Source organism: Xyrauchen texanus, chromosome 33 (assembly GCF_025860055.1).
Source record: "Xyrauchen texanus isolate HMW12.3.18 chromosome 33, RBS_HiC_50CHRs, whole genome shotgun sequence".
In the NCBI taxonomy this organism is placed as follows: Eukaryota; Metazoa; Chordata; class Actinopteri; order Cypriniformes; family Catostomidae; genus Xyrauchen; species Xyrauchen texanus.
This window is the reverse complement of record NC_068308.1, coordinates 38490854-38517171: the sequence shown is the minus strand read 5'-3', so window position 1 is coordinate 38517171 and position 26318 is coordinate 38490854. Positions and strand designations below refer to the sequence as shown.

Below are 26318 nucleotides of genomic sequence, written 5' to 3'. Positions count from 1 at the left end.
CACTGCTGCGGTTGTTGAAGAGCAAGTACAGAGACTTGTTCTGCTAGAAAATACACATAAAGAGTTAGCATGTGGACAAGCTGCTGCTGCACAATGAGACAAAACAGAAGACATGCTACATCAAGCATGTGTTACATGTTGCTGCACAAATAGACACAATAATTCCCCAACAAAGCAGGGTAGCTGCAAATAACAAACCCAAAACACCCTAACATATGCAAAGATTATATACTGCTGTTGCTCCGAAGAGTTATATGCACTTAGTGTATGCTTGCTAGGTGTTCCTAGGCTGCAGGCCAAATGGTGTAACGCTAATGAACAACATTTCTATGTGTGTCTCGGCCTGCTTAGACAAAGAGCTAACATGCTAGTGACATAACTCGTAATGTGTACCTGATCTAGGAAAGCCCACAGATTATTTAACTAGTGACTTAGTGTAATGATTGAGGACAGAGGCTGACAAAGGTTGAGGATCCAAGTGCAGTTAACTTTATTTAAACGAATGGAAACAAACAGAGATGAACAAACAAAACTACCACGATGGGCAAAAATGAAAACAACACACGAAAACACTGGAACTGGGAACACAGGCATGGGAACGAACATCACCTACATACAACCACGTTCACAAACAATCAACGAAAGGCAGGGACTGAACCAAAAACCAGGGTATATATACATGAACATAGAACTAAGGGGCCAATGAACAAACAGAACACCAAACAAGATAACAAGATGACAAACAGAAGCAAATGGCAAAACTTAACGAGGGCAGGTGAAAACAATGAACAGTGAACACGAGGGCTGACAGGAAGACTATGGAGGTACAAGGGTGACAAAAGTGAAAACTAAGGAATAACAAAAGTGACAAAATGACAAACAAAAGGGCAACAGTGAGACAAGACAGGGTAACCGTTACATAGCCCCCCCTCAAGGATCGGATACCAGACGATCAACAAAAACAAAACAGGAAGAACAAATGACCAATGACTGGGGGCACAAAGGGCAGACAGGCAGTCCGGGGGTAACGAGGGGCAGACAGGCAGTCCGGGGGGGGTAACGAGGGGCAGACAGGCAGTCCAGGGAGCAACTAGGGGCAGACAGTCAGTCCACGGGGGGCACGAGGGACACGGAGACAGACCAAGGAGGGCGAGAGGGCAGATAAGCAGTCTCTGGGGGTGTGTGCTGGGAACCAGGTCGGGTGGCCTGGGGAGCTTCCACCGGGTAGGGGCGGGTTTAGGTGGACTGAGAGATGGCCGCAGAGCAGGGGCCGGTTCAGGGCACCTGGGAGGTGGCCACAGGACAGAGGCCGGTTTAGATGGCCCGGGAGCTGGCCACTTGGCAAGGACAGGGACTGGGTCAGGGGGCCTGGGAGGAGGCCACTGGACAGGGACTGGGTCAGGGGGCCTGGGAAGAGGCCACAGTACTGGGACCGGGTCAGGGGCCCTGGGAGAAGGCCACACTAAGGGGACAAGTTTGAGTGGCCCGGGAGCTGGCCACAAGGCAAGGGCCGGTTCAGGGAACCTGGGAGGTGGCCACAGGACAGGGACAGGTCCCGGAGGCGGAGCTGAGAGGGGCTCTGGAGACGGAGCTGAGGGGGGCTCTGGAGGCTCAGGAGGCGGAGCTGAGGGGGGCTCTGGAGGCTCAGCCGTAGGAGGCTCAGGAGATGGAGCTGAGGAAGGCTCAGGAGACAGAGCAGAGGAAGGCCTAGGAGGTGGAGCCAAGGATGGCTCAGGAGGTGGAGCCGAGGGCGGTGGCGCTGTAGGCAGTTCTAGAGGCGGAGGCCTGGAAGGCTCCGGGGACGGAGCTGAGGAAGGCTCAGGGGACGGAGCCGCATGAGGCTCGGGGAGAAGAGCCGTAGGAGGCTCGGGAGGCGGAGCCGCAGAATGCTCTGGAGGCGGAGCCGCTGGAGGCTCTGGAGGCGGCTCGGAAGGCAGAGCCGTAGGAGGCTCTGGAGGAGGCTCGGAAGGCAGAGCCGTAGGAGGCTCTGGAGGAGGCTTGGAAGGCAGAGCCGTGGATGGTTCGAGAGACTTGAGGGGCGGAGCCCTGGGAGGCTCGAGAGGCTTGAGGAGCGGAGCCCTGGGAGGCTCGAGAGGCGGAGCCCTGGAAGGGTCGAGGGGCTTGAGGGGCGGAGCCCTGTAAGGGTCGAGGGGCTTGAGGGGCGGAGCCCTGGAAGGCTCGAGGGGCTTGAGGGGTGGAGCCCTGGAAGGCTCGAGGGGTGAAGCCCTGGAAGGCTCGAGGGGCTTGAGGGGCGGAGCCCTAGTAGGCTCGAGAGGCTTGAGAGGCGGAGCCCTAGTAGGCTCGAGAGGCGGAGCTCTGGGAAGCTCGGAGGGCGGAGCTCTGGAAAGCTCGGGAGGCGGAGCTCTGGAAGGCTCAAGAAGCTCGGAAGGCGGGGCTCTGGAAAGCCGGGAAGGCGGAGCTCTGGAAAGCTCGGAAGGCAGGGCTCTGGAAAGCTCGGAAGGCGGGGCTCTGGAAAGCTCGGAAGGCGGGGCTCTGGAAAGCTCGGAAGCTCGAAGTCGGGCTCGGAAGGCTCGGAGAGCTCTCGGAAGGCGGAGCTCTGGAAAGCTCGGGAAACTCGGAAGGCGGAGCTCTGGAAAGCTCGGGAGGAGGAGCCCTGGATGACTCCAGAGACTTGGGAGGCGCTGGCTCTGGGACGGTCAAGCTACTGGCGCTGGCTCTTGGACGGTCACGGCCACTGGCGCTGGCTCAGGGACGGTCGAGGCTTCAGGCGCTGGCTCAGGGACGGTCGAGGCTTCAGGCGCTGGCTCAGGGACGGTCGAGGCTTCAGGCGCTGGCTCAGGGACGGTCGAGGCTTCAGGCGCTGGCTCAGGGACGGTCAAGGCTTCAGGCGCTGGCTCAGGGACGGTCGAGGCTACAGGCGCTGGCTCAGGGACGGTCGAGGCTACAGGCGCTGGCTCAGGGACGGTCGAGGCTACAGGCGCTGGCTCAGGGACGGTCGAGGCTACAGGCGCTGGCTCACTGACGTCTGAGGCTATCGGCTCTGGCTCACTGACGTCTGAGGCTACTGACGCTGGCTCGGGGACGGTCGAGGGCTCAGGTTCGCTCATAGTGGCTGACGAGGACTCAGGCTCACTCACAGTGACATGCGTGGGCTCTAGCTCACTCACCGTGACATGCGTGGGCTCTAGCTCGCAGACCGGGGCAGGCGCGGGCCGGGAGGCGGAAGCCCGTCTTCTCTCCCTCCTCCGGGCAGACGAAGTGGGCTACGCTGGCTCATGGAAGGCGACTGGCGAAAGCTGTTCCTGGTCGGCGTGACTTCAGGCTCGCTGGCCGGGGCAGGCGTAGGCTCTGGCTCGCAGACCGGGGCAGGCGTGAACGGGGAGCCGCACAACAGCAAGGTTAACTCCAGGAAGTCGCGAAGAGTCCAGCCGCGTGATGCCGGCGGCAGCAGCTCCTTCAGCCAGCCACTCAGGTTTTCCCTGAAGAAGACCACCAGGGAGGAGTCTGAGAAGTCCGCAACAGCCGCCAGTTTAAGGAAGTCGCGGACGTGGGCCTCAATAGGATGGTCCTCTTGCATCAGGCAGAGCAGGTGGTATCTGGCGCGTAATACTGCTGGATCCATGGTGTGGTCTTTCGTTCTGTAACGATTGAGGACTGAGGCTGACAAAGGTTGAGGATCCAAGTGCAGTTAACTTTATTTAAACGAATGGAAACAAACAGAGATGAACAAACAAACAAAACTACCACGATGGGCAAAAATGAAAACAACACACGAAAACACTGGAACTGGGAACACAGGCAACAAAACACGAAAACACTGGAACTGGGAACACAGGCATGGGAACGAACATCACCTACATACAACCACGTTCACAAACAATCAACGAAAGACAGGGACTGAACCAAAAACCAGGGTATATATACATGAACATAGAACTAAGGGGCCAATGAACAAACAGAACACCAAACAAGATAACGAGGGACAAACAGAAGCAAATGGCAAACTTAACGAGGGCAGGTGAAAACAATGAACAGTGAACACGAGGGCTGACAGGAAGACTATGGAGGTACAAGGGTGACAAATGTGAAAACTAAGGAATAACAAAAGTGACAAAATGACAAACAAAGGGCAACAGTGAGACAAGACAGGGTAACCGTTACACTTAGACTAGCTACGTGTAGATTTATTTAATTTAATGACCTAAAATAGCAATGTGTGCCAGACCTATTTAGCTGGGGCTTGTCTTGTAAAGATGTGCTTGTATTATTATGTATTATGGCCAAAGCAGACACTACCGTGCAAGCTGATAGAAGGAAACCCCCAGCAAACCACCTGAGCAATTCATGCATTTTCAGAGAAGAACTGTCGCAGCATGCTGCGGAGAAACCAGCTTAACTAGAAAATTGAGCCATTTAAATGTTAGTCAGAGAAAGATACAAGTTGATTGGGTACCCAGTAACAAGTCAGAGGACCAGTCAGCTTATGCCATGCATGCCGATTGGCTTAACATGTCACAGGTGGGAAAACTGATTGGCTAACATACAACATTTCAAAGAACCTTGATGTGGTGGTGGCATATGGGGCTAAAGCAAAGAAATGGCAAGCAGAACATTGATCCCAACAGCCACCACCATTGTGTCCTTAAGCAAGACACTTAACTCCAGGTTGCTCTGGGGGCATTGTCCCAATAAGAAGTGCACTGTAAGTCGCTTTGGATAAACAGCATCTGCTAAATGAATAAATGTATATGTTGCGCCATACAGTGTTGCATGGCTGAACTTTTGTCGATAAGACTAAATGCAGGGTTGTGCTTATTTTTTATGCAAACTGAATTTCTGTTTTGTAGAATAAAGTATTTCAAAGCCACATTTTATCGTTATTTGTTCAATTATATCACCAACTTTTACCCATCAATGCTGTTTCATTAAGATCCAGTATCGATATACCCACGTATGTTGAGGAAGTGGTGTACTCACAACACAGAAAATGTAACGTGTATTGAAACCAATGTTTAAATACGAAATAGGATTTGGGTAAAGAAACTGATAGTTTTTAAGTTTATATTTACTTTAAAAAAATTACTCATTTTAGAATCAGAATGAGCTTTAATGCCAAGTATGCTCACATACAAAAGGATGTTTTGTTTAGGTGAAACAAGGAAGTGCACACAGAACATTACAGTGAGACAAAGAATATAAAACAAGGTAAGAGTATAAATAGACATGGACAAAAGCTAGGCGATATAACATAGAATGGTGTATGTACATGTGCAAGGTAGGGGTATGCACAGTTATTGAATTAAACATTAGGGGTGTAAATCGAAGGTTTTATCATGATACGATCTTGAATAGATTATCTTGGCCTGCGATCCGATATTTGCCAATACTTCAAAGTCTATGATTCGATTCATGGGCCTGCGATCAATATTCCAATATTATGTACCTATTTTACACATCCATCCATCCATCCATCGTCAACCGCTTATCCTGTGTACAGGGTCGCGGGGGGGCTGGAGCCTATCCCAGCTAACATTGGGCGAAAGGCGGGGGACACCCTGGACAGGTCGCCAGTCTATTTTACACAATCAATTATATTTGTTTTGCCCACAAATGCAACAAAATTGTTATAATTTTATTGAGCTCTTTGTATATACATTGGGACTTCCACAACAAAATAAGGTTGGCTACAACTTTCACAGTTGTAACGAAGAATTCTGTTACAGTTAACTGTGGTAAATGTTATCAAGTGTGATGATGTGTAGATGTGTGTAGTCTTATAACTGATGCTGGAGCTGAGCAGGTGTTTCTCTTTCTCTCATTAGTGCTTTTCAGAATGTCGGCGTTGTCAAGACGTTTCACCTGATGATTGAACTGCTCCATTGCACTTGTGGGAAGCCTGGTTGACTTGTGTGCATGCCGATTGGATAGCAGAGCACAATTTGTCTTCAAAGACCCCGTGCACATCTGTGTCTGATATGAAAAGCATATTTAGCGCTCATAACGTGAAATTAATGTAATAAGGTTGCTTCATCGCCTGATGGAAATGTGTACGGATGTGGCTGACATAAGAGTATTAAAATATAGGTACATCTTAAAAAATGTCTGTATCGATATTTACATGTTGTATCGATAACATTGGGTCGATGAATCTTTACACCCCTATATGTGAATTTACATATGTACATGAGATATTCGTTTACATTATTGCACTATTAGGGAGTCCTGAAGGCTTCATGTGGAAAATGGCCTGAGTGGTAAAAACTGTTCTTGTGACTGGATGTCCTGGTGCTCAGCGCTCTGTAGCGCCGGTCAGAGGGCAACAATTCAAAGAGGGAGTTGGCAGGGTGTGTGGGGTCCAGAATGATTATAACGGCATGCTTCCTAACTCTGGAGAGGTACAGGTCTTGGAGGGTGGGCAGGGGGGACCAATAATTATCTCAGCAGTCCTGACTGTCCGTTGTAGTCAGGGTTGGGAGGGTTACTTTTGAAATATATTCCACTACAGATTACAGAATATATGCTGTAAAATGTCATTTGTAATGTATTCCATTAGATTACTCAAGGTCAGTAACGTATTACATTTACATTTACATTTATGCATTTGGCAGATGCTTTTATCCAAAGCGACTTACAGAGCCCTTATTACAGGGACAATCCCCCCGGAGCAACCTGGAGTTAAGTGCCTTACTCAAGGACACAATGGGGGTGGCTGTGTGGATCGAACCAGCAACCTTCTGATTACCAGTTATGTGCTTTAGCCCACTACACCACCACCACTCCAATAGCACACTATTCTAAATACTTTGGATTACTTCTTCAGCACTGGTAGTTTTTTCACTTGTTTTGACTATAAAAACTCTGCCAGTCCAGTTAGACAAAATACACATGTTAAAAATACATTCTCTGAAAAATGCAAATATCTTAAGCAGTGTTGTTTCTAAAACAAAATATATCAAATTGACCTTGTTTTAATGATTTTTAGATATTTTTACAGGAAAACAATACAAAAATTATTATTAAGAATACGATTTTTGCCCTAATATCAAAAGTCTAGGTATGATTGTAAAGGGATTAATGGAAAAGAGGAGACAAGAACCGCCTTGAAAATATAAATTATAATTTAATAATGAACTTAACCAAAAAGACAAACACACACACACACAGGTGTCGGACAGCTGCCTGTAACTCTCTCTCTGTCGCACTGCCGTCTCTGGTCGGCCTTTATCCCTCTCAGAGGCTTGATTAGCCTGATATGGGGCCGGGTGTGCGGAATCATGACCCAGCTCCACCCTCCGCCCTGCCACAATGATCCAATGGGAATTTTCTTGATAAAAAATACGATCATGCCTGATAACATGTGCATATAAAATGGCTTGAAATAGCATTTTAGCTTAGTGTAATGCTGACAATTTATAAAAGGTTTATTTCCATTTCTTGTGCTCCAAACATACTTACGTCTGCTCGTATGAATGTAACACATCAAAACAAAGTGTTTCACCACTGTTTAAATGCACTTTGGATTGCATAATTTTTATGTATAAATGTTTTCCATCTGAAAGACTAAATATGAAATGAAACAAATGACAATAAAATGCAAAGTAATCTCTTCAGTAATCAAAATACTTTTTGAATGTAACTATATTCTAAATACCAATGATTTAGCGCCATGAATGGCTGCCTTGGTATGGAGCTCTTTGTAGTTTCTTTCTGTCTAATTTGGTGGCTGAACCAAACCAGACAATTATAGATGTACACAGGACAGACTCAATGACAGCAGGAGAACTGAGTATTTGTCAGTAGGGAAGGCTCACATGCACATTTTGCAATACAAATCACACCTCTTTCCTTACTGCTCAGTAAGTTTTTTTTTGTTCGTTCCATAGGTCTTGATAACTTGTGCTGTGCTTTTAGGTGGATTTGTCCTGCAAAGCGTGCATGTGAGCCTTCTCTACTGACAAATACAATGTATTTTTCTTTGCTGCATGTTTTCAAAGAAATTCCATTTTGCAAGCAGCTCACATTCTTCACATCTCAGATGTCAGTGCCAGTCTGTGCATGTTCTCATGGAAACAATCTTCAGCAGGTCGACTGTTTTGTCTGCTACAATCTGTATGTGCTTTCTGAATTTCTGAACTGCCCCCAGTGGCCGTATCTGGACACTACAGGCACCTGCAGGCACCACAGGCAACCAAAACTGTGATATTCCACATATGCCTTAGAATGGGTTTTATTTGACAGGAACAGCACGTTTGATTTTTAGAGTAGTAACTATTTGACTATATTCCTAATCCCAAAGCCTAGCACACATTGTATGACTCAAGATCGTCACCTTTGATCTTTGAGTCAGTGGCTAGTAGACCTATGTGACTAGATGTCTCAGATCGAAGAGTGTGGCCATCACTGACAGCCGTGTGTGCTGCGATGGGAGAAAAGTGCCTGACGTTGTTTCTGGCAGGCTACTCGGCCTTACAGGCTACATATGGTTAGGATTAGTGATGAGGCGGTGTTAGGGCATCTGCTGCCTGCGAGAAACAAACCCAGGCACCTGTTTGAAACCTGTTTGAAGATGCTGCATGACATATATTTAACTATATTCCACTAGACAAAGTATTAAATGAAAGCACCCAAATTGTCCTGTTTAAAAGTTTATCCACCCTTGGTTCTTTTATTGAGTTTTGGCTCTTTTTTGGCATTTTGCACCTCTTCATTTACAAATTCTACCCCTTATCTTTAAGTGTGAAACCAGCCAAACCTGTTCAGTCTCTACAACAGAAAGGAAAAGAATAGTTTAAAGTCATTTTCAAAGTATGGCATATTTCTGGATTAACTTCCTTTGTTGTTCCTGGAAAAATATTCCAATGGACCAATCAAAACGCTCTGTTCTTAGGGGCAGTGTTGGGTTTGTGGTTAGATCTATGATTGGTTGATAGGAAAGGTATCTCTTTGTGTGTATGCTTAGTAAATACAGTAAACAGAGTATTTGTCAGTGTGCTGCCATCAATTACGTCTGACAGACAACAAGGAACATCAAACACTCAGTACAGGTATGAAACTATCACGCAATCTATAAAACTGTTACAACTTACACATTACTTCAGAAACATATTTATTTCTCTTTTTCATGTCGAATTAGACTTTTCTATTGCAATGGCTCAAAAAAGAGCTGACAAAATGGGAAGACGTTGGGTTCTGCTTATGGCGGGTTCAAAGACTTGGCAAAATTACAGACACCAGGTTTGCCATCATATTTATTCTGTATTTTGTGTACTTTCTTTAGAGGGACCTATAGGTAGAAATTGCTTGAAGGGTGTCTTGAACAATTTCCACATGGAGACATTTCCACACAACACACATTGTACCACAGTATGCCCCGACGATAACAACTGCTCCTTTTAAAACTAAATTAAAATCTTTTATGCTGTATTTTTTTACAACTCTGCTTCAGGCCAATGTGTGCCATGCATATCAGATGATGCATCAGAATGGAATTCCTGATGAGCAGATCGTTGTGATGATGTATGATGACATCGCTTACAATAAGAAGTGAGTGATTTGCAGCAGCTTTTGAGTGCTATGTGGCTCATTCATTGCTGATATCTACATTTTGTGATGTGCAGTGGTCCCCAAAAATATTTCTTTGCATTAGTCATACAGTTTTAAGTGTCACTTTAGTTAGGATTATTATTATTATTATTATTTTTGCATATGACACTTGCTTTGATGTTATGTTATCCAATGCAGTGACATGCAATAAATGAAATTAAGTGTCCAGACATTTTTGGGGGACAATGCACATGTGCTGTTAACTGTCAGTGAAGGAACAGTCTTGATAATTGTATTTAACACAGCAAATTCTTGTCTTTATTGCTTCTTCAGAAACCCTCATCCTGGAAAAATTATCAATAAACCACATGGGTCAAACGTGTATTCAAGTGTTCTGAAAGACTACACTAAACATGTAAAATTCCTTTAAAATGAAAGATTATTCAAATGCTTTTGTCCTGTATGTAAGGACAGTGTTTAACACTGTATCTAACAGGATGTGACACCTGAGAACTTCCTGGCTGTACTCAAAGGTAATGAACGTGCCGTGAGAAAGAATGACAAATTGGGACAAAAGAAAGTTCTGAAAAGGTTTGAGTATGAGAAAATAAATATCATATTAACTTCCTTTCATGTCTATTATTACAATGCTAATAATAGACCCAGACAAGAGTAAATGTATTTAAATAAATGTACAGTAGTAACAATTTATATATATATATATAATGTTTTTTTTTTTTTTTTTTTTATGCAGTGGAGAAAATGACACAATATTCGTCTACATGGCAGATCATGGAAGTTATGGCGTATTTTGCTTCCCTGACAGCACGGTAAGTTATTTTAATCATATAGTATATCACATTCAAGGATTAATATGATATTGGCATAATAAATCTGACCTGCAAACCTAAATATTTGCCTCAATAGTCACTAAAGTACTGCAAAATCCACAAGTGTTGGAGCAAGAATGAACTTTAAACTCATGTTTGTTTATATATGATTACACTATCATTGATACAATGCTAACATAATTATAAAATACTGTAGAGACTTACTAATGTGTAAGAATCCTTTGAGGTCCATAGAATATTTAATTCATGGAATCCAGGTTGCTTTTATTGTATTTAATTAGATGTTTATGGGCCTGTATTTGATCTGGGTCATTGACAATTAAGGTTGTCGGAGGGGATAAAAATGAGAAATCTTTTAAAAATTCTAGTTTAAAACACATCAAGTTCGTAGAAATTCAATATTTTTGTCCAACTGTGTAATGTCATTTTTTGAAAAACATTTAAAGCTAGATATTTAGTGATTTTAAAATGTCATATTTTGTAAGTATCAAGTAAAGGGAATTAAGCTACTTTCCCTGCACCTTAAAAACATTAGATTTCATCATTAAATATACATTTCAAAGAGGTTTTCAAACAGAAAAAAAAGTTATAGAAATATTAGATTTTTTTTAAGTCATAAATATATAGAGGTTTTTTCAGGGTTACTCTATATAACCTGAACGAATTCTGCTTTTCCATAAAAAATTTTTTTTACACACATTAATGAGGGTCAAAGAGTACTCTTGGTTCCCCGTCTGTCGCTCTCTCGACGTTGTGTCGAAGAAGCGACACTAGGGGTCTCTCTTGAGCACCAAATATGCCTCTGATCTATGAAAAAAGGCCAACAAAAGCGGGCAAATACGTCAAGTTCATTCAGAAATCTTCTTCGGAGCCGATGGTCGTGTTGCAGTCAGCTGCGAGTTACACACCTGTTCCTGTTTTCCTCTGACGCTTGCCTGTTGGATTCAATGGCGCATTACAGCGGTTTTCTCCTTCTCTGCACAGCAGCGTAGTTTGCCCCTGGGCGCTTCGACAGCGCAAGAATCTAAAAGAGTTATAAAGAGTGATTTTCTCTAAAAGAGCAAATACGCAGCTGGTGTTGAACGTCCTTTTCAGGACGCGTCTTTATAAAGATGCCCTTCCGCCCCTGCATGGTTCCTGGATGCGGTAGAGTGCTCTCTGCTTCAGACGGCCACAGGCATTGTCTCGTGTGTCTGGGTTGCGATCACACCGAGGCAGCATTTGTGGATGGTTAATTTTCTCACTGCAAGAGCATGACCATTGCAACGTTGCAACAGTGCTTTCAACCGAAAGCACGCCACTCCAGCCGCCCCCTGCAATTCTCCTTCTTACCACGGGATTGAGGACAGTGCGGCTTGTGATGGAGGCGATCTAGGGATGGCAGCGGATGCAGCTCCGCCGTGTATTCCCCCTCGGACCACCCGCCCCCCCGGCACGCTCGTTGACTCCCGTCCGTGCTCGAGGCAACAGCGGCTCGCCTCACGGCCAGTCTGCCTATCCTCTAGAGGTTGAGGTGGATGAGCTCGCCACTTCATCGGACAACGCGCCGTCTGACGCTGAGGACTCCCCTGGGCTGCCGCCTTCGGGCTGGCATGCCTAGGCTGAGATGTGCTTGCCCGGGCTGCCGCCAGCGTGGGGCTGGACTGGAACTCCCCGTCCTCCCCACAGCCATTGCGTTTGGATGACTGGTTCCTGGGGGCTCCATGCCGCTCACAGCCGGAGGTGCATGGAGGGCACCAATCTCCACACGTCACAAAGCCATTCGCTCATCCGCTCTCGATGCCCTCGATGGCAGAGCGGCCCACAGGTACACGGCGATTCCTCAGGTGTATAGGACTGTTATGCATAAGCTCCGAAAACCCTACCACCTGGCGGGGTCAGCCTGTACTCCCCTCCAAGGCCTGTATGACAACATTGTCACTGACGGCCAAAGCCTACAGCACTGCCGGACACGCCACTTATGCCCTGCATGCCATGGCCCTCCTGCAAGTCCACCAGGCCAAGGCACTTAAAGATCTGCACGGGGGTAGCCCTGATCCCGACGTGTTGCAGGAACTGCGCTCAGTGACCGACCTTGCTCTTAGAGCCACAAAGGTCACAGCGCAGTCACTCGGGCAGGCGATGACCACTCTCGTGGTCCAGGAACGCCATCTGTGGCTGAACTTGGTCGAGATGTGTGAGGACTTCACCCAGCAATTCTCCGTGGTGAGGAAACAGACGGAGGCTATTTCACATATCCTGCCCGTCTACTCGCCGAGGGCGTCCTCCTGCAGCGAGGAAACGCCAAAGTGTGACCTGGGCCCAGCTCTCAGCCCACGCGTTGAGAAACCCGCAGGAAGTCGACCCCCCCGCCTCACGGACCCCCTCGAGGACCTGTAAGGCTCCCAGGCGCTCCTGAGGCGATCGACCCAGGGACCAAGACATTAACTCTGGAGCAGGTAAGCAGACTGCCCCGTCCCCCGGTGGAGGGCCGGGAGGAGAATCCTTTGTTGAATTTATTTCATTTGCCGCACCCCCTACACAGGGCTGCCACATTCTCAATAAAAGAGCTATTTCCTTTGTCTCTGGGTCACCTGGCCCGCAAATGCCGTTCTCACAGCACCCTCCCGCCACACCTCAACAGTCCCGGCATGCTGGACGCGGACCCTCCGCCCTCAGCCCCAGGACGAGTCCAGAGGACGCCGCTACAGGACCTCCTCCTCAATCACGAACCCGCCCCCTGCCGGGAGTGCGGAGCAAGGTAAGTGCTTTGAGTCTTTTCTCAGCACTAGAGCCTCGGGACGCGTCCACGCCTCCCGACACCATACTACCTGCTCCGCCCCACTGCGAAGCCCCGCCTGCCAGGTTTTACAATCTCAGGGTTGAGTCAGTATCGTCCCGTGTCTTCTCAGGTCCGAGCCGGTAGAACTCGGTAACACGCTAACGAACTGACTGGGTGGATCGCTTGCACCTAGCGCCCTTTCCCTCTGTCGAGGTAAAATTGTGCACTTTCTCTCCCAGGAAATTCCATATATTCGGATCCCTGGATGATTCCTCCCTAGCCCTATGGGTCCACGTCTTGTATGTGGCATTGGGGAAGGGTACGTGCAGCCTGACACAACTGGTCGCCATTGCACGTAAATATACCTGCCCGCTCTTGTGTCAGCAGTACACGTACACGGCTCAGTGCATGGCATGATCTGAATTGGACCCCTAGTGTCGCTTCTTTGACACAACGTCTCATTCCCTCCATCAGGGAATGGAGGTTACATACGTAACCAATTCGTTTTATTTATTTATTGATTTATTTATTTTCTTTTTCATATTTTCACATGACAAAAAATGGTAACCTACACATTGGTTACACCACATGACTTTGTATAATTTAATAAATTTTAATAAAATATGAATTTGCACTTCTTATGCTAACGCTTTTTTTTTTTTTTTTTTATACTGTCTCTGGATATTACCACATGATATTTTACTTTAAACAATATCATTTATTGATAATAATAAAAATGAAAATTTACATCATAACGTTGTCCTTTAGTTCTGTGATTTCTAAAGACTGGTCACAACCACCGTGACAGCACACACATGCATGCACGCACACATCTTTAAGCTTAATATTAATATTACAATATTAATATTACATTTATACATTATCATTAATATTAAACCTTGTTGAACTTTGATGATATTTACAAATGAGTATAATAAAGACATTGTTTTTAATCAGATAACAATATTTTTTTATTACAGCTTCATGCAATAGATCTCATTAACACTATCAATGAAATGGCAAGTGCTAAGAAATTCTCAAAGGTATGTATAAAAATGATTAGGTACATCCAATTTTGAGAAACAGTTGGCACGGATATAGGTTTTGTTCTCCAAACACTAAATGTACAAATATTTTAGCTAAAAACTTAAATACATTTCTCTAAAATTACAAAGTATTATTTATTCTTGAATGGCCAAAATAAATAATCACATTAATTTGATGTTTATACTGATGATGTTTCTGCAAATCACTTAAGGGGAAACATCAGTCGATAATGATACAAAACTTTGAGTTACAACATTATCCAGAACCTGAGTATGATTTATAATACATCTCTGATCATTTCTCCAACTGCTTTGTCATTCAGATGGTAATATACATGGAAAGCTGTCGTTCTGGATCAATGTTCACGCACCTCCCTAACAATGTCCATGGTAAGAAATGGAAATGACATTAGGAACACAACTGACTTCCCTAAGTGGTCTGGAAATTGTTAGGGTTTGCCGAATAACTCAAATGCAGACAGTTTCAAACTCAAAAAAGTGCTTTATTAAAGAAAAAAATACAAATAAAACTCAAAATCAAAAGGCTCAGGCAAAAAGAAAACAACCTACCATAGGATTAAATATGAAAAGTGGGAATGAAAAAGGGGTGTGAAAAATGATCAGATAAGGGAAACGAGGAGGCGGGACCAGGGAACGACAACGACAGAAACAAGCAGGGTAGAAAACACGATAGACAACACAGCAGAAGTCAAATAACATAATATAACAGGAATGTCAGGATCCAGCCAATAAAGAGGAAGACAAGACCTACTAGAGATGGCAGGACCCTGACAGAATAATGCATGCCATAAATGTGAATAATTTGTCTCCAGCATCCATTTGATTTAACATTGAAATATGTAACTGTCCTCCAGTGTACACCGTGACTGCATCTAAAGCTAAAGAGCCCAGCTATGCATGTTATCATGACACTGTATTGAAGACCTACCTTGCAGATGCATTCTCAGCCATTTGGATGCACTACAATGAAAAGGTTTGTGCATGCAGAATTTTAGTGAGTCATTATCAAACCTTACAATTTTTGTATGCTAATAATAATAATATTTTGCATTAATTTGGCCACTTTTACAAACCCAAGAATGCTTCAAAATGCATCACCAAAATTAACCTATAGGATATAGTCTTTTATATGTGGAACACAAAATTAGACATTTTAAGAACGTGTTGGTTGTTTGTTTTTCCAATTACAAAATGAGAACTGAAAATAGTCCATATGATTCACAAGTGTTTTGAGAACTATGTGATTATTTTGTGTGAGGAATTTGATAGACTTACTAATCATAGAAGATGGAATAGAGGCAGTGATGGGATCGACTGAGCAGTCTATCAGGGAATTCAAGGAACTCCCAGAGAAAACCTTAAAGATAGAATATTTTTTTTAGATAGAATATAAAAGATAGAATATTCTTGGAACAAATGTAGGAATGCTTCACATAAAAAAAAAAAACAAAGCCAGTAAGCTGAATAGGTGAAGGCAGTAATAGTTTACAGAAAAGAGTGTTTTTAGTCTACACTTCTAGTCTATTGATGATGGAAGAAGGCAGAACAAGTGGTGTTTAAAGCAGTTGAATGAATGAAATGAATGAAAAACGATTGATGGATTTCAGGTTAAGATATTGTTGATTTCATGCATGGTTTGTGGAGTATTATTAAATTAAAGATATTATTAAATTAATTCAATAATCTTATGGTCATACATGATTATTGAATTAATTTAATAATATCTTTAATTACTGTATCAAAAATCCCAATAAAAATATCAATGCTTGAGGAGAAAACCAAATCAATTATGTAAACTATAAACAGAAAATGTATATTTTAATAGCAATATATTTACACATCTCACCTGATCCATGAATTGTTTGAATTTTTCAGGTTTACCTTGACAAAGCAACGTTCCAGAGTCAGTTTGATTATCTTAAGAAACATGTCAAAACATCCTCTCCCTGCCAGTTTGGGGACATGGTAATAAAGCATTACAGAATTTACACAAAGGGAAATAATAAATTTAACACTTAAAGGTGCTGTAAGCAATGCTAGGCGTGACAAGATGATGATGCAGTCATGCATTTTGCCATGCTTCCGGCATCAACATTGGTTCACGGCGGTTGACCTGAAGAATGCGTATTTTCACGTCTCAGTTTTACCTTGTCACAGACCCTTCCTACGGTTTGCTTTCAACTGCCCCCTTCAGGGATCAGGTGGTGAGTCTCCCCGGGAGGAGGCAGACACAGCCCTGTCATTGCTTTGTCCGGTGCATGCTTTGCGCATCAAATTGGATTGCACGCAGAGCTTTAGATGCTCTGAGCAGCTCTTTTTCTGCTACGCCGGACAGCAGAAAGGGAATGCTGTCTCCACACAGAGGCTTGTCAATTGGATCTTGGATGCCATTGCTTTGGCATACCAGGCCCAGACCATGCCTGCCCCTTTGGGAATACAAGCACACTCTACATGGCATGTGGCATCCTTGTGGACACTGGCCAATGGCACCTCACTAGCAGACATCTGCAGAGCAGCAGACATCCAATACCTTTGCGAGATTTTACAATCTCCACGTTGAGCTGGTTTTGTCTTGTGTTTTGTCAGGTACAAACAGGTACGTTTGGTAATACAGAACAGCTTGTTGGGTGCATCGCTTGCATATAGCGCCTTTCCCCTCCGTGAGGCAAAGACATGCGCTTCTTCTCCCATGCAAGTTCATGAACCGTGAACCCTGGATGTCATTCCTCCCTAGCCCTGTGGCTCACCAATTCGGGGGAGGAATTCGCAACCGGACCCACATCCATCCATCCATCCATCTTCAACCGCTTATCCGAAGTCGGGTCGCGGGGGCAGCTGCTCCAGCAGGGGGCCCCAAACTTCCCTATCCCGAGCCACATTAACCAGCTCTGACTGGGCGACCCCGAGGCGTTCCGGGCCAGTGTGGAGATGTAATCTCTCCACCTAGTCCTGGGTCTTCCCGAGGCCTCCTCCCAGCTGGACGTGCCTGAAACACCTCCCTAGGGAGGCGGCCAGGGGCATCCTTACCAGATGCCCAAACCACCTCAACTGACTCCTTTCAACGCAAAGGAGCAGCGGCTCTACTCCGAGCTCCTCACGGATGACTGAGCTCCTCACCCTATCTCTAAGGGAGAAGCCCGCCACCCTTCTGAGGAAGCCCATTTCGGCCGCTTGTACTCGCGACCTAGTTCTTTCGGTCATGACCCAACCTTCATGACCATAGGTGAGGGTAGGAACAAAAATTGACCGGTAGATCGAGAGCTTTGCCTTTCGGCTCAGCTCTCTTTTCGTGACAACGGTGCGATAGAGCGAGTGCAATACCGCCCCTGCTGCCCCGATTCTCCGGCCAACTTCCCGCTCCATTGTCCCCTCACTCGTGAACAAGACCCCGAGGTACTTGAACTCCTTCACTTGGGGCAAAACCTCATTCCCTACCTGGAGTACGCACTCCATCGGTTTCCTGCTGAGAACCATGGCCTCAGATTTAGAGGTGCTAATCCTCATCCCAGCTGCTTCCCACTCGACTGCCAAGCGATCCAGTGAGAGCTGAAGGTCACCCGTCGGAGGGTCGGAGCCCGGCCGGGCACAGCCCGAAAAGCAATGTGGAACCCCCCTCTACATCCCTTGGGCCCACCACCCATTGGAGGAACCGCAGGAGTCGGGTGCGCTGCCATATGGGCGGCAGTGAAGGCCGTGGGCCTCGACGGACCAGACCCGGGCAGCAAAGGCTTGCTCTGGGGACGTGGAATGTCACCTCACTGGGGGGGAAGGAGCCGGAACTAGTGAGGGAGGTGGAGCGTTACCAGTTGGATCTGGTGGGGCTTACATCGACGCACAGTTTTGGCTCTGGATCCGTACTCCTGGATAGGGGATGGACTCTATTCTTCTCTGGAGTTTCCCAGGGTGTGAGGCGACGGGCGGGTGTGGGGATACTCACGAGTCCCCGGCTGAGCGCCACTACGTTGGAGTTTACCCGGTGGACGAGAGGGTCGCCTCCCTACGCCTCACGGGTTGTGGGGGAAAACTCTGACTGTTGTCTGTGCATATGCACCGAACAGCAGTTCAGAGTATTCGGCCTTCTTGGAGACCCTGAATGGAGTCCTGAATAGGGCCCCAGTAGGGGACTCCATTCAGGGTCTCCAAGAAGGCCGAATACTCCCTGAATGGAGTCCTGAATAGGGCCCCAGTAGGGGACTCCATAGTGATGCTGGGTGACCACCTGGAAAGGCGTGATTGGGAGGAATGGCCTCCCTGATCTGAACTCAAGTGGATGTTTGTTATTAGATTTCTGTGCTAGTCATGGATTATCTATAACAAACACCATGTTTGAACATAAGGATGCTCATAAGTGTACGTGGTACCAGAGCACCCTAGGCCGAAGGTCGATGATCGATTTTGTAATCGTGTCGTCGGATCTGAGGCCATATGTTTTGGACACTCGGGTAAAGAGAGGGGCAGAGCTGTCAACCGATCACCATCTGGTGGTGAGTTGGGTCAGGGGGTGGGGAAAGACTCTGGACAGACCTGGGAAGCCCAAGCGAGTAGTGCGGGTGAACTGGGAACGTTTGGAGGAGGTCCCTGTCCGCGAGATCTTCAACTCACACCTCAGGCGGAGCTTTTCAGGCATCCCTGCGGAGGTTGAGGACATTGAACCGGAGTGGGCAATGTTCAAAGCTTCCATTGCCGAAGCCGCAGTGGAGAGCTGCGGCCTCAAGGTTTTAGGTGCCGCAAGGGGTGGTAACCCTCGAACACCGTGGTGGACACGGGTGGTCAGGGAAGCCGTCCGACTGAAGAAAGAGGCCTTCCGGGATTTGTTGTCCCGGAGGTCTCCGGAGGCAGTTGCAAGGTACCGACAGGCCCGAAGAGCTGCGGCCTTGGCCATGAGGGAGGCAAAGCAGTGGGTGTGGGAAAAGTTCGGAGAAGCCATGGAGAAGGACTTTCGGTCCGCACCAACGTGCTTCTGGAAAACCGTCCGCCACCTTAGGAGGGGGAAACGGGGAACCATTCAAGCTGTATACAGCAAAGATGGGATGCTGTTGACCTCAACCGAGGAGGTTATTGGGCGGTGGAAGGAACACTTTGAAGAACTCCTAAATCCCAACACGCCCTCTATGGTAGAGGCAGAGCCGGAGGATGATGGGGGATCAGATTCTATTTCCCTGGGGGAGGTCACTGAGGTAGTCAAACAACTCCGCAGTGGCAAAGCCCGGGGATTGATGAGATCCGACCAGAAATGCTAAAAGCTCTGGATGTGGAGGGGTGTCATGGATGACACGCCTCTTCAACATTGCGTGGAAATCTGGGACAGTGCCTAAGGAGTGGCAGAACGGGGTGGTGGTTCCCCTCTTCAAAAGGGGGATCAGAGAGTGTGTGCCAACTACAGGGGTATCACACTTCTCAGCCTCCCTGGTAAAGTTTACTCCAAGGTGCTGGAGAGGAGGGTTCGGCCGATTGTCGAACCTCAGATTGAAGAGGAACAATGCGGTTTTCGTCCTGGCCGTGGAACGACGGACCAGATCTTTACTCTCGCAAGGATCCTGGAGGGGGCCTGGGAGTATGCCCATCCGGTCTACATGTGTTTTGTGGATCTGGAGAAGGCGTATGACCGGGTCCCCGGAGAGACTGTGGGAGGTGCTGCGGAGTACGGGGTGGGGGGTCCCTTCTTAGGGCTGATCCAATCCCTGTACGTCCAAAGCGAGGGCTGTGTCCGGGTCCTCGGCACAAAGTCGAGTTCATTCCATGTGGGGGTTGGTCTCCGCCAAGGCTGCGCTTTGTCACCAATCCTGTTTGTGATATTCATGGACAGGATATCGAGGCGTAGTCGGGGTGGGGAAGGTGTGCGGTTCGGTGGGCTGGGGATCTCATCGCTGCTTTTTGCAGATGATGTTGTCTTCATGTCATCATCGGTCCGTGACCTTCAGCTCTCACCGGACCCACAATGGATACTAATATGCCCTGTACTGAGTTAGGTGCTGCACAGGTGCTGTTCACTCCGGTAACCCACTGTGATGTTTTTTCCACGGTGCGGTCTTCCTGTCTGCAGACCCACGTCTCCCTTAGGCAGAGTTCTCTCTGCCCCGGTTGCTGTGTTTGTAGAGCTCCTCCCATTCGAGGCAGGACCTACCACCGTGCCTCTTCCATGTGCGGCTTGTAATCCCACATGTCGTATTGCCACATATTACCTCCCCTACAGGCAGGATGTGGTATCTGCGGGGTCTTTTCCCCATGAAAGAATAGGAAAGGAAAAGAACACCATCCTTGATGCGTATAATAGCGTAAGATGGCCACAGCCGAATCTAATACTCTGTGGATAGAAAACATAGAGAGACAAGGCTGCAGCTGGGACAAAGCCGCAGTGGCCTGCTCCCATGCTAGTTAAGTCAGGGGTGTGGGGAACAACGTTGTACTATCCAATGAAAGATAGATATTCCACCTTATTCAGCAGTATATCTAGCAAATATATATATGTTCTTTTATTTTACTAGGCCTACTTAGTGTAAATGTATCACATTATTGTTGTGTTATATTAACTTGGCATTAATAATAATAATGGGTTGCTGAAGGGGTGACTGTAAATTTCTCTCTTCTGTTGTAATCCATCCCATGTCCTCTTTTGGAAACTCGTGGATATGTAACAGTGATTTTTTTTATTTTGCTGTTGGAGAAAATGCATAAACAAAAATAATATTAGCTGTGGCCTTTCATTCATTGCTATAGAAGTTTAGCCTGTTTACCCTGTTATACCCTGAAGACAGTCGGACTGGAGGGTGACTGCCCGAAGGAATTCACAGAGTCAGAACTGGATGCGGTGCTCCGCACGGTGAAGGACGGCTCCGCTGCAGGATACAACAACATCCTGCCAGAATTTCTGAAACATCTTGGACCCAAGGCAATATCATGGCTTGCTTCGTTACACATGCGGATAACGCGAGAAAAAAGGATGCCACGATTCTGGCACCAGGCAAAAGTCATCGCCATCCCGAAACCCGGCAAGGACCCAATCCTCACAGCCAGCTACCGCCCAATATCCTTGCTATCCATGTGTTTCAAGCTACTCGAACTCTTGATCCTTCACCAAATCAACCCAGTCTTGGAGAAAACCATCACAGTTGAGCAGGCAGTGTTCAGGCAAGGACGTGGCACCGGTGACCAAGTTCTTGCCCTGACGACAAACATTGAAAATGGATTCCAGCAAAACCAGAAAACTGGAACCGTCTTCCTTGACCTAACCGCGGCTTATGACATGGTCTGGCATGGTGGCCTCCTGTTGAAACTATCCAAGGTTTAACCACGTTGGGTAGTAGAGGTCATAGAACTCTTCCTCCATGATAGACGTTTCCGGGTACACCTGGTAGACAAAAACAGCTCTTGGAGGAAATAAGCAAATGGAATCCTGCAGGGGTCTGTCCTGTCTCCAAGTCTCTTCAACATCTATATTAATGATCTTCCAGCAACACAGTCCCGCAAATTCATCTACGCAGATGACATTTGCCTTGGGACCCAACATCGGACATTTGACGAGGTCGAGAATGTGCTGAACAAGGATGGCGGACTTCCTCAATAGGTGGCAGCTCCAGCCCAGTGCAACCAAGTCTGTATCCAGTATCTTCCACCTCCACAATGCACAAGCAAAACGGGAGCTTTAGCTCAAGGGACAACGGATCAAACATGAACTAAATCTGACGTACCTCTGAGTTACCATGGACCGATCATTAACATATCATGATCATCTGAAGAAGACAGCAGCCAAAGTCAGCTCTTGGAATAATCTACTCCGCAAACTGGCCGGCACAAGCTGGGGTGCAACTGCACAGACACTCAAGACCACTGCACTTGCTCTGTGTTACTCAACAGCAGAGTACTGTGCACCGGTCTGGTCCAGATCATCACACACCAAGCTAGTTCACGTTCAGTTAAACACGTCTATGCGCACAATCACTGGAACTCTACATCCTACACCACTACCATGGCTGCAAGTTCTCAGCAACATACCACCACCACATCTCCGATGACAGGAGGCCACTGCCAAGGTGCTGACTAAAGTCCAAGTGAATGACAAATTGCCACTCAACATGGACAACACTGCATCCAGTAGCCCGCCTGCCATTAAGAAACCCACTGCCAGAGGATATGACAGCTAACTCGGCATGGAGTGATGAGTGGGCAGCAACTTATGTTGTGAACCATGCCCTCGTAGCTGAGCCGTCGGCCTGTCCTCCTGGCTTCGACCTTCCTCGACGACACTGGTCATCACTGAACCAATTCTGGAAGGGACAGGGCCGATGTGCAGTCAACCTTGTCCGGTGGGGGTAAGCCACCAACCCGAACTGCAGCTGTGGGGAACCAGAAACCATGCAGCACATTGTCAGTGAGTGTCCGCTAACTTATTTCAATGGTGGACTCGAGGCTCTACACCTGGCTGAACAAGATGCTGTTCTGTGGCTGGGCACGCAATGTAAATGCTAAAAAGAATAAGACCCTACTATAGTTAATTCTGTGCTCAAAACCCAGATATGTAAAAAGGGTCCATTCCTAACTCACTGGTTAGAAACAAAGATGGAGCAGAAAAGAAACAGTGGGTAATAAGGACTATTTCTGCATGCCATTTCGCAAAAAATCGCTTACAGCACCTTTAATGCACTATAGCTCAATATAGCTCATTTTCCCAATAGGACATAAACAAATATATTCATGTTCAAAATCTAGCGTTATTTCTAATCTGTTCTGTTCCATGTCCTTAATTAGACAATCAGTAAATGTCCTATCAGTGAGTTTCTAAAAAACATCCCAAAAGCTCATCAGGATCTTGGTAAATATCTGGAGTTCATGTTATCTGATTTGACCCCGAGTCATGAGGTCCCGTTCAGAATCTTGAAGCACCGAATCGACACAGAAGCTGACATGGACAAGAGACAATATCTGAAGAAAAAATATGACTCTCTTCATCAGGTTTGATTTGAATTAATTTATAATATGACTGAACTCTGTCTAATAATTTCCAAACATTCCATATTAGTTTTGATGTTACTTGTCATCATATTTCCATTGTTTTCTTCTAAAGTTTCCTTGTTTTCCTCAAAATTTGAATGAAGAAATAAAATTACATGTCCAAACAAACATGCAGAAGTTTCATGCACATTAATATGTACGTGTAAAATGATGTTTACATTTAAATTTAAAATATCAAGGTCACATTTATGTGGTTTAAAATAACTTTAAGAGCTTTGATGTTACTTTAAACTTTGAATTTTTGAATTAATTATATTAAATTATTAATAAGATTATAATGATGTCTGTTAATACATCCATCACCATCGAACAGAGAAATGCTCAAATAGAGAGAGCAGTTGCAGCGATCAGCCAGCAGTTTTCTCCTGAGGTTGCAGGAGGTGCAGATGACGTGGATGGAGATTATGGGGATGCGGTTGATCTACAGGAGCTCAAAACTGTAGCTGAGCATTTTAGAACAACCTACTTTAACTGGGATGAAGAAGAGGTGATTAAAGGATACTTTTACCTTAAATTAACATGATTATGAATTATGACAAGGTCTCTCGCTCTCACTTTCTCTTCATCCCACATTTTCAGATAGTCCTGTCACACATGCATGTATTTGCTCGTCTCTGTGCATCTGGAGTAGGAGTGGAGAGGTATGTTCATCACAACATTATTTTAACTCACGCTTAACCCTTTTGTGTTTTATTGACGAGTTGTTTCACTAATAACAGCTCTTATTTTCAGTTATTGTACAGTGGTTAACAGGCCCCCATATGCAGATTTCCACACTTAATTACCCGTTAATGGCCAGTTCACTGCTCCAAGAAATATAATAAATAGTTCAAAGGCTATGAAAAGATGTACCATTATTTGCATCTATATAACTTCTGAGCGGGAGGTATCGCTGCAAACAAATTTACTTTGTATTCTCAGGGTAATTTGGCATTGATATGTATAAGGTTTAGTGCCAATATGCAAACGTTTGCTGAGATAATGGCTCCCCTGCAACTTTGTAAAGTTATTATCTGTCAATGGAGTTGTAAAACAATAATCCAGATGTTCATGTTTTGAGGTTTGATGATCTCAAGATGGTCTGAGCCACTTTGGGTGGAGATTAGATAAACTTTTAAAAGAGGCGGAGCAAACAAACAGCATGCAAAAATGCTGTGAAACTTAATGGGGAACCTGATAATCATAGTATTCTTCAAGCATTCAAAAGCATTCATCTGAAAACTGCATTACAATTGGGACCCAAGGAAGTGTAATTCTTTACCACATGGTTCCAGAGTTATAAGCTTTGAACTGTTGGTTGCTCTTGAGACTGATGCCAAAATTGGCTCCAATTTCACAACTTTTTAACTATAGACTCACAGCTAGAAACAAAAAAAGCGGACACAATAGGTGCCCGCACACCTTGGCCACAATAAATACAGCAATTATCAAAATCTTGCAGACATTATTGAAATATTTAGAAATAGTAATCAAATTGAATACCTGAGTACTTAACCAAGTAATCTCCATAGAGTATGTAACTGTACCATTTCTAAATTGTCTCTCTTTAGATTTAATATAATATCTATTATAAACATGGTCTTGCTATTACATGCTTCATGTTTGTGGTCATTTATATGGAGATGCATATAAGTTTGTCTTTGTGTTTCAGAATCATAGAGGTGATGAATAAAGTCAGAGAAAGCTGCTCAGAGTTCCAGTGAACAACACAACTTCTGAAGATCACATGAGAATTAAGAAGAATATTTTCCACTGCTTTTTGAAATTAATAGAGGTTAACCCATATTTTAAAGTCTAACCTGTGAAAGAATTGTCTTGAGTAAAAAAAGAGTAGATAAATTATAGTTGGTGAGCTTTGGAAAGGTTGGCTTTTAACTTGCATTTAGACAACACTCATAATTTTTTATTGATTTTTAAAATTCAGTAACATAAGGGAAATGTTGACAAACAAAGTTTGTGTTGATACACAAATTGTATCAAGATTGAAAAAATGAAACGTATTTTATTGAATATTGATGGAGCAACAGAATTTGCGTAAAAAAGAAATAATAATGCAAGGTTGTTTTGATTAAAATTAATAAAAATAATAAAAAAATCTCCCTTGTTGTGAGGAAGATTTGTAAGTTAAATCACAACAACCTTATGTTATTATTTATTTTCACACAAATATTGTTGCCCCATCATTATTACTATTATTGTTATTTTAATATCAGAGCAACCAGGAACCAATACACAACAGAAAGTTCAATGAAGTAAACTGATATATAAACAATGAATACAAATTTGGTTTAATGTATTGTTAAGAGATTACAAACAAGAGTCCACCCACATGTATTAATAAAGCCACTGTTAATGTTCTGATGATGCAAGACAGCATCACTGTATTCTGGTTAAACTGTTGAAGGGAGAATCTGCATCGGCATTTAATCTCAGGTAACAATATTTATCATTTTATTCCCCTGAGCTCTAATCACTCATCAGTCATCTGCTTTTGATGGATTCAAATTATTTTTTTAAATAAACGTCCATTGAAGTTTAATGATTTAATCCGGAGATTTGGCTTAACTGTAACTTTGAATAGTTACAGTGGAGGTTTTTAATTTTTTTTATAAATGTGCACGATAAAGAGAAGAAAAGGACAGGTACACAGTACAATAATGTCTTGCATTAAATTTGATCCTGCTCTCTACTGCCTCTACTGAAGCTAGTTTGAATAAATGGTCCTTTTGGACTGGGGAGGGACTTTTGAGCTCTAAAAGTTAGAATATGTTTTCATAGTCCATCAAAACTCATTAGTTTATACCAACAAAAGTAAGTAAAAGATTGAAGATTATCGTGCACTTTCTAAAGTGCAAATTGTTTTTGAAATGACAATCTACTGTAATGTATCTAATAATAATACAAATAATAATAATAACCCTTGTGTGCTGTTCGGGCTGTTTTCAGCCACTAGGGTGTTTTTTTGAGTCGTTTTTTGGCCATAACTTTCTCTGTGTTTCAGCTAATGGAATGATTTTTGGTGACAAATCTTATTTTCACACATATTTTAGGAAAATGCTTTGAAAATTTTCAAAAACTCAACAGTACACTGTGGGCAAATTCACTACCCTTTGGTTATGTTCGTGG

General features: G+C 44.9%; 1 protein-coding gene across 1 annotated transcript; it reads left to right on the top strand.

Moving 5' to 3' along the window:
• The first annotated feature begins 8956 nt into the window (after positions 1–8956).
• LOC127626548 (legumain-like) lies at positions 8957–25994 on the top strand. The gene is made up of 14 exons (XM_052102425.1): positions 8957–9005; positions 9095–9195; positions 9407–9504; positions 9838–9919; positions 10001–10095; positions 10259–10334; positions 14097–14159; positions 14486–14552; positions 15038–15156; positions 16059–16148; positions 22929–23132; positions 23506–23679; positions 23772–23833; positions 24844–25994. Exons 2-14 carry the CDS (start codon positions 9109–9111, stop codon positions 24893–24895), a joined length of 1269 nt encoding a protein of 422 aa, XP_051958385.1. The 5' UTR covers positions 8957–9005; positions 9095–9108; the 3' UTR covers positions 24896–25994.
• The last annotated feature ends 324 nt before the right edge of the window (positions 25995–26318 follow it).

What these genes read in the sequence shown, in the direction of transcription:
- LOC127626548 (XM_052102425.1), top strand. Translation starts at nt 9,109, where the DNA reads ATGGCTCAAAAAAGAGCTGACAAAATGGGAAGACGTTGGGTTCTGCTT. An exon ending in CCTGCCAGTTTGGGGACATG is followed by an intron (nt 16,149 to 22,928) that starts GTAATAAAGCAT and finishes GTCCTTAATTAG; the next exon opens with ACAATCAGTAAATGTCCTAT. An exon ending in AATATGACTCTCTTCATCAG is followed by an intron (nt 23,133 to 23,505) that starts GTTTGATTTGAA and finishes ACCATCGAACAG; the next exon opens with AGAAATGCTCAAATAGAGAG.